The sequence below is a fragment of the Cucurbita moschata genome, unplaced genomic scaffold (genome assembly GCF_002738365.1).
Source record: "Cucurbita moschata cultivar Rifu unplaced genomic scaffold, Cmos_1.0 Cmo_Scf00029, whole genome shotgun sequence".
NCBI lineage: Eukaryota > Viridiplantae > Streptophyta > Magnoliopsida > Cucurbitales > Cucurbitaceae > Cucurbita > Cucurbita moschata.
The window spans coordinates 673,381-679,161 of record NW_019268545.1 but is presented as its reverse complement, the minus strand read 5'-3'; the positions used below and the strand labels follow the sequence as shown (position 1 = coordinate 679,161).

Genomic DNA, 5,781 nt, shown 5'->3' with positions numbered 1-5,781 from the left:
TTTAATTAATAATCTAACTAACAATATGAAATACGACTCTAAAACGACCTCAATAAAAATTGAATTCCATGTTTTCATTGTTTCTAAATTGTATTGGATAATAAACTTAAATTAAAAATATGTCAATATTATTAATATGGTAGTTCGATCATTCAATCCAAATATGATTTGTAATAATATTATATTTAATAGGTACAAATTATAATAATTTCTAAATAGGGTGACTTGGTATTTTTTAAAATGGTAAGTCTACTCTTCTTTTTTAGGAAAAGGGAAGACATTCTTGTACGGATGACAATGTCACTGTGAAGACCATGGGGACCGAAACTTAGGTTAGAACTTGACATTGCCCCTTTTTTTTTTTTTAATCTTAATTAACATTACCTATTTTTTACTATGTTCTTCGTAACAATGTTATTTTAATAAATTTATTATGAACATTTAAGTTCATATCACTATTTATAAAATATTTTCACTGACATCTCCCACATGTTAGGCATGTTTCTAATTAATTATGAAAAATAGGGTAATGTATATGTTTTCATTTCCAATTCCGCTAAGTCACTTATTTAGTATCTTTAAATACTTTTTTCTTAACAATTTTTCAAGTACAAGACCTCTAGTCAAATGACAGCTTCGGGTGTGGAGGTCATGGAACCGTGTTTGCTTCTAAGTTATTTTTTTCACATTGAATAACGTCTTTTATGAGCTTAGACATACACATTAGTTTACCTAGTTCATTATTTTCATGTAATTGGAATCAAGTTTCCACTGATGAACTCTTAATTAATATTTTCCATGTTCAAACTGATCTTCATATTCACTAAAAAAACCGCTATAACATGAATGTAGTAACAGTCCAATCATAGGTTAAAAGTAGAGTCAATGACAATAACCAGTTACTATTATGTATATACTCGAGAGATTGGACGATAAGCGGATCGAAATGAATACTAAATCCAAAAATCATATCAAAATAATCCTTAATCAAAATAAGATTATTCAAACCTTAATCAATAATCATTAAAGCGTAGACGATATACATATTCAAATCACATTAATGTATGTTTTGTATCACCCATTTCTATGTATAAAGAAACCCAATTAATTAAAAAGAAAAAAAACAGAAGATAATACTTACAAAACACATACCAACTTTATCATATCATATATAACTTTTCCCCATTCATATATAAATATATAATCAACATAGATTATTATATATTACTCCCTTTTCATACCCATATGAATAATTTACCTTGAGTTAAAAGCAGAACATACCCTTCGAATCTCTCCTTGAGACCCAGTTTTGGCCCCAATCTCGCCCATTCTCACTATCGAGTTGACGAAATCGTCCTGAAATGAGGGACCGAGAATGGGGGCGAGAGGGCTGAAGTAGGAGTCCATAACAGCTCGAGTCGATGGGTCGTCGTTTAGGCGAGCATCGGAGGCGAGGACGGCGAAGCCATTTCTAATGTTTTGAAGAATGTGAATGTCGAACGTGCGGGGGCTGCCACGGTCCATGCCGAGACGGGTGTTGACGTTGCCATTTCGAGGGCATTGCGACTTTAGCTCCGGCAACATCATCGGATTTATTTCGGGATCTGATCCACCACCCGGGAAGAAGTTGTAGAGGCGCCTTGTCATGAAGAAGCATGCCGTGGTTCCAATAGTGTGTGCCGCTGTGTGGAATACAGGAAAAAGAGGTCAAGAAGCTTTCAAATATAAATTTTCAATTTTGTGTCCCTGATCATTATCTAATAGTTTTTCAGATAATTAAAATCATCTTAAGAGACTACTCATATTCGACATATATAATTATTCATGCCAGACTAAAGTTTACTCACGTTTACATACACCATTTTTCGAACTATAGACCTATTAATCAAATAAATAACACGAAATTATAAATTTGTAGGTTTAAATAATTCAATTCAATCGACTTTAAAAGCTAAACAAAAAAAAAGGACGGATAAAAATTAAATCTAAATACTCCATTCTAAATTCATGAGTTTATGATCATTAAAATGCACGATTCTCCTCGTGTATATAGAAGACGTATTATTTTGATTCCTATGATATAGAAAAAGATGATATAGAATTACTGTTTAGTTACTTATTATTATTATTTATTTTAATACTTAAATATAATAGAATTAATTAATTAAAAATGATATACAACTACTAACATAATTAATAAACATGTAAAAAAAAAAAGAATCAAATAAACAAATTAAATAGTCTGATGGAGCCACGAGACGTGTCTCATTTCATTTTATTATATGATACGATATTTAAATCTAAAATAAAAATAAAAACTAATAATAATAACACGTTTCAGAACAAACAAGACAAATGTTTCAATCTATGTCTCTTAGAGATTCGGGCCATCAAAGATTGGGTCTTGTGGGAGGCAATTTTATAAACATATTTTTATACATTTTTAATTTTATCCTAAGTTTTGACATTTTATACATTTTTAATTTTATCCTAAGTTTTGACATTTTATACATTTTTAATTTTATCCTAAGTTCAAGCGACATTGACATCTTATGAAACCCAATTAAAAAAAAAAAAAAAAAAACAAGACATAAACTGACAACCTTATAATATAAGAAAGTAGGTAAGCTCAATCCGTGATTGATTTGGATAATCCCATGTGACCCTTAACCACCTATGTCTTTTTCTTTTCATTTAATTTAAATAATATATTAGGGACCTCAAATTTGGCTATCGTATTTATTATTTTTAATTTTATAAATTGAGTGGTTTATAAGAAAAGAAACCCACTTGTCTTTTTCGATCAACATGGCCATAACATCCCACAATGAATTACTTGTAAATATTGGTATTTTAAAAAATTTGGGTAGGTTAGAAATTACGATTCTCCACAATGGTATGATATTGTTCACTTTGAGTATAAGCTCATGACTTCACTTTGGGTTTCTCCAAAAGGTCTCGTACCAATGTAGATGTATTCCTTACTTATAAACTTATTATCATTTCCTAAATTAGTCGGGACACAATCCTAAAAATTATTTGTGTTTTTTATCCTTCCATTTTTAAATATTTTTATTATAATTTATACCTACTCATCATAGAAATTATTAAAGAAGTGTTTAATGATATTAAATAGGGTATAAATGAATTAATATCACTAAAAATTGTTTTTTTTAACATGGGTTTTTATTTTTTAATAATAATAATAATAATAATAATAAGTCAAATGATTGTCAGACAAAATCTAAATTTTTAAAATATCTTGTTCAGGGAAAGAACAAAAATTAAATGATTATCAAATAAGATCTTAATTTTTTAAATACTCGATCTAAGTAAGGATAAAAAATCAAATGATTATCAAATAAGATCTAAATTTTCTAACGAGCGTTTAGGTAAGGATCGGTCTATGAAAGGAAAAGCTTGATATCTCAAATGGTTGGACCTAATAAAGCTTCCAAATCATAAATGAAGAAGTAGGTTTTTGTTTTCCCATTTATGTGCTCTCTTCAATGTCTTCACAACCCTACTTTTTTTTCTTTATCAAAACCTTTTTTATGTGCCAATAATATTAGGTGTGGGATTGCAAAAGGAGAAATAGCGAGTTAAATACATACATCGACACAATGGACTAATCTCTAACTTCATCGTTAACCCTTTAAAATTATCAACTTTATCGTAATTAGGTCATTCTGTAGGGATGTTCAAAAAAACCCGATAACCCAAAAAACTTATTTGGGTTGGATTCAAACAAATAAAAAATTCATGGGTTGATCTCGTATATGGATTTTCCTAAGACTAGCTTATCAAGTTGAACAACCCAAAATAACCCAACTCAAAAAATTTGTTCTGGGTCGAGTTGTTTGAGTTAAATAAATTTTCTAACTCCAGGTCGGGTCTAACAACTGTCAAAATCAGACCTAATGCAACCCACGAACATACCCATCAATCTCTCTGTTCCAAAAACAACGCTAAAGTTATGAAACGAAATTCTAATAACAAATCTAGACGTATGAACCACTAAAAAGAAACGGAATTTGTCGAGACACACCACAACACGACACGACATGTCACGTTGATCATTAATCTAATCTTAAAAGTTTTAAGTGAATTAAATTTGATACGTCCATGTAATAGAGACTATTAGAGCTAGGTTAGGAAAGTAAATTCATATGTCTTGGCTTTCCAACCACCTTAATATCACCAAACGTGCATGAGAGAGAGAGAGAGAGAGAGAGAGAAAGGAGAGAGAAATGTACCACTGAGTAAAACCAAGTCCTTGTCTGTCATCCCTTTCTGACCGAATTTGTTCTTCAAAACCTGAATTGAATCACTCACATCCGGCAGCGAATCCGCCAGCGAGACATCCGATACCCTGCCGTCTCTCCGGCCAGTAAGAACCTCGTACTCCGGTCCGTTTGCCTGTAATGACATTAGCAACTCAAAAACCCTTTCCAACTCAAAAACTTGACCAAATTAGCTCAATTTTTACCATAACAATGGCGTCTCTAGCTGCCATAGCCACGATGTCTGCACAAGAAACCACTCCTGGGCATTGGCTTTCCAATTCTTCCTTGGCTCTCTCTATCACCTCGAATCCCCCCACCCCTTGATGCCCAAAAGCACCCTTTTCCGGGTTCGGTGCCGTGTCGATCAAGATTGAACCGTCGCAACCCTGTTCATCAAAAGTGAATTTGGAATAATCTCGCCACTAGTAGATATTGTCATTTTTAAGCTTTCCCCTCAAGACTCTTAAAACGCGTTTCTAAGGTAAGATTTCTACATCTGTTTCATTCTACTCCCCTATCGAATCTTGTAACGGTCTAAGCCGCCACTATCAAATATTGTCCTCTTTCAATTTTCCCTTTCGGACTTCCCTTCAAAATTTTTAAAACGGGTCTGCTAGGAAAGGTTTCTACATCCTTATAAAAGAATATTTCGTTCTCTGGGATCTTGTAATGGCCCAGATATTGTCCTATTTGAGCTTTCCACTATCAGGCTTCCCCTCAACGTTTTTAAAATGCAAGGAGAGATTTTGACACACTTATAAAAGAATGTTTCGTTCTCCACTATGGGATCTTGTAATGGTCCAAGCTCGCCACTAGCCGATATTGTCTTCATTGATTTTTTCTGGGTTCCCTTCAAAAATTTTAAAACGCGTATGCAAGAAATTTTTTTTCATACTCTCATAAAGAATACTTCGTCTTTCCTCTCAATTGATACGGGATCTCACATTTATCCATTAAAAAAAAAACAATAAATTCAAGTTACCTCGACAAAGCAGTCATGAAAATGGAGACGGAGCAACACGGCAGCCATATTGCCATCGTTCCGAACAGCGTCGCTTACAACAGAGCGAACAATGGACTCAGCAGAAGGACAAGATTGAGCATAGAATCCAAATTTGAGCTGAGCTTGAGAAAAGGGTGCAAAGCAACCAAAGAACACAAAAAGATAGAGAAAATTCACACACTTCGCCATGGATTTGCAGAGAAAACAAAGGTTGTTTAAATAAACAGAGAAGAAGGTGACAGATTTGAGAATTTAAAGGCGTTTGAAGATGTGTCATTGTGAGTATTGCATGAGAGAAATTTGTCAATTGGTAAATTACCATATTCTCCTCGCCAGAGCTAACCATTATGAATGAATGAATTAATTATATCCCCACGTCTTAATTTTTGTTCATACGTTTTGATTAAGCAAATTCCAAATTTAATCATTGAAGAGAGCCCTATGGAAGAAGCCTCTGATTACTCGACTTGCCTTCCTCGGACTGTTTCTTTT

At 32.8% G+C, this 5,781-nt stretch overlaps 1 protein-coding gene across 1 annotated transcript; it reads right to left on the bottom strand.

The window, feature by feature from the left end:
- Positions 1-1,052: 1,052 nt before the first annotated feature.
- LOC111464013 (peroxidase 43) lies at positions 1,053-5,528 on the bottom strand. The gene is made up of 4 exons (XM_023108062.1): positions 5,269-5,528; positions 4,490-4,672; positions 4,257-4,419; positions 1,053-1,682 (listed from the first exon to the last, which is right to left on the bottom strand). Exons 1-4 carry the CDS (start codon positions 5,476-5,478, stop codon positions 1,255-1,257), a joined length of 984 nt encoding a protein of 327 aa, XP_022963830.1. The 5' UTR covers positions 5,479-5,528; the 3' UTR covers positions 1,053-1,254.
- Positions 5,529-5,781: the final 253 nt, after the last annotated feature.

What these genes read in the sequence shown, in the direction of transcription:
- LOC111464013 (XM_023108062.1), bottom strand. Translation starts at nt 5,478, where the DNA reads ATGGCGAAGTGTGTGAATTTTCTCTATCTTTTTGTGTTCTTTGGTTGC. An exon ending in TTCATGACTGCTTTGTCGAG is followed by an intron (nt 4,673 to 5,268) that starts GTAACTTGAATT and finishes TTTGATGAACAG; the next exon opens with GGTTGCGACGGTTCAATCTT. An exon ending in CTAGAGACGCCATTGTTATG is followed by an intron (nt 4,420 to 4,489) that starts GTAAAAATTGAG and finishes ATGTCATTACAG; the next exon opens with GCAAACGGACCGGAGTACGA.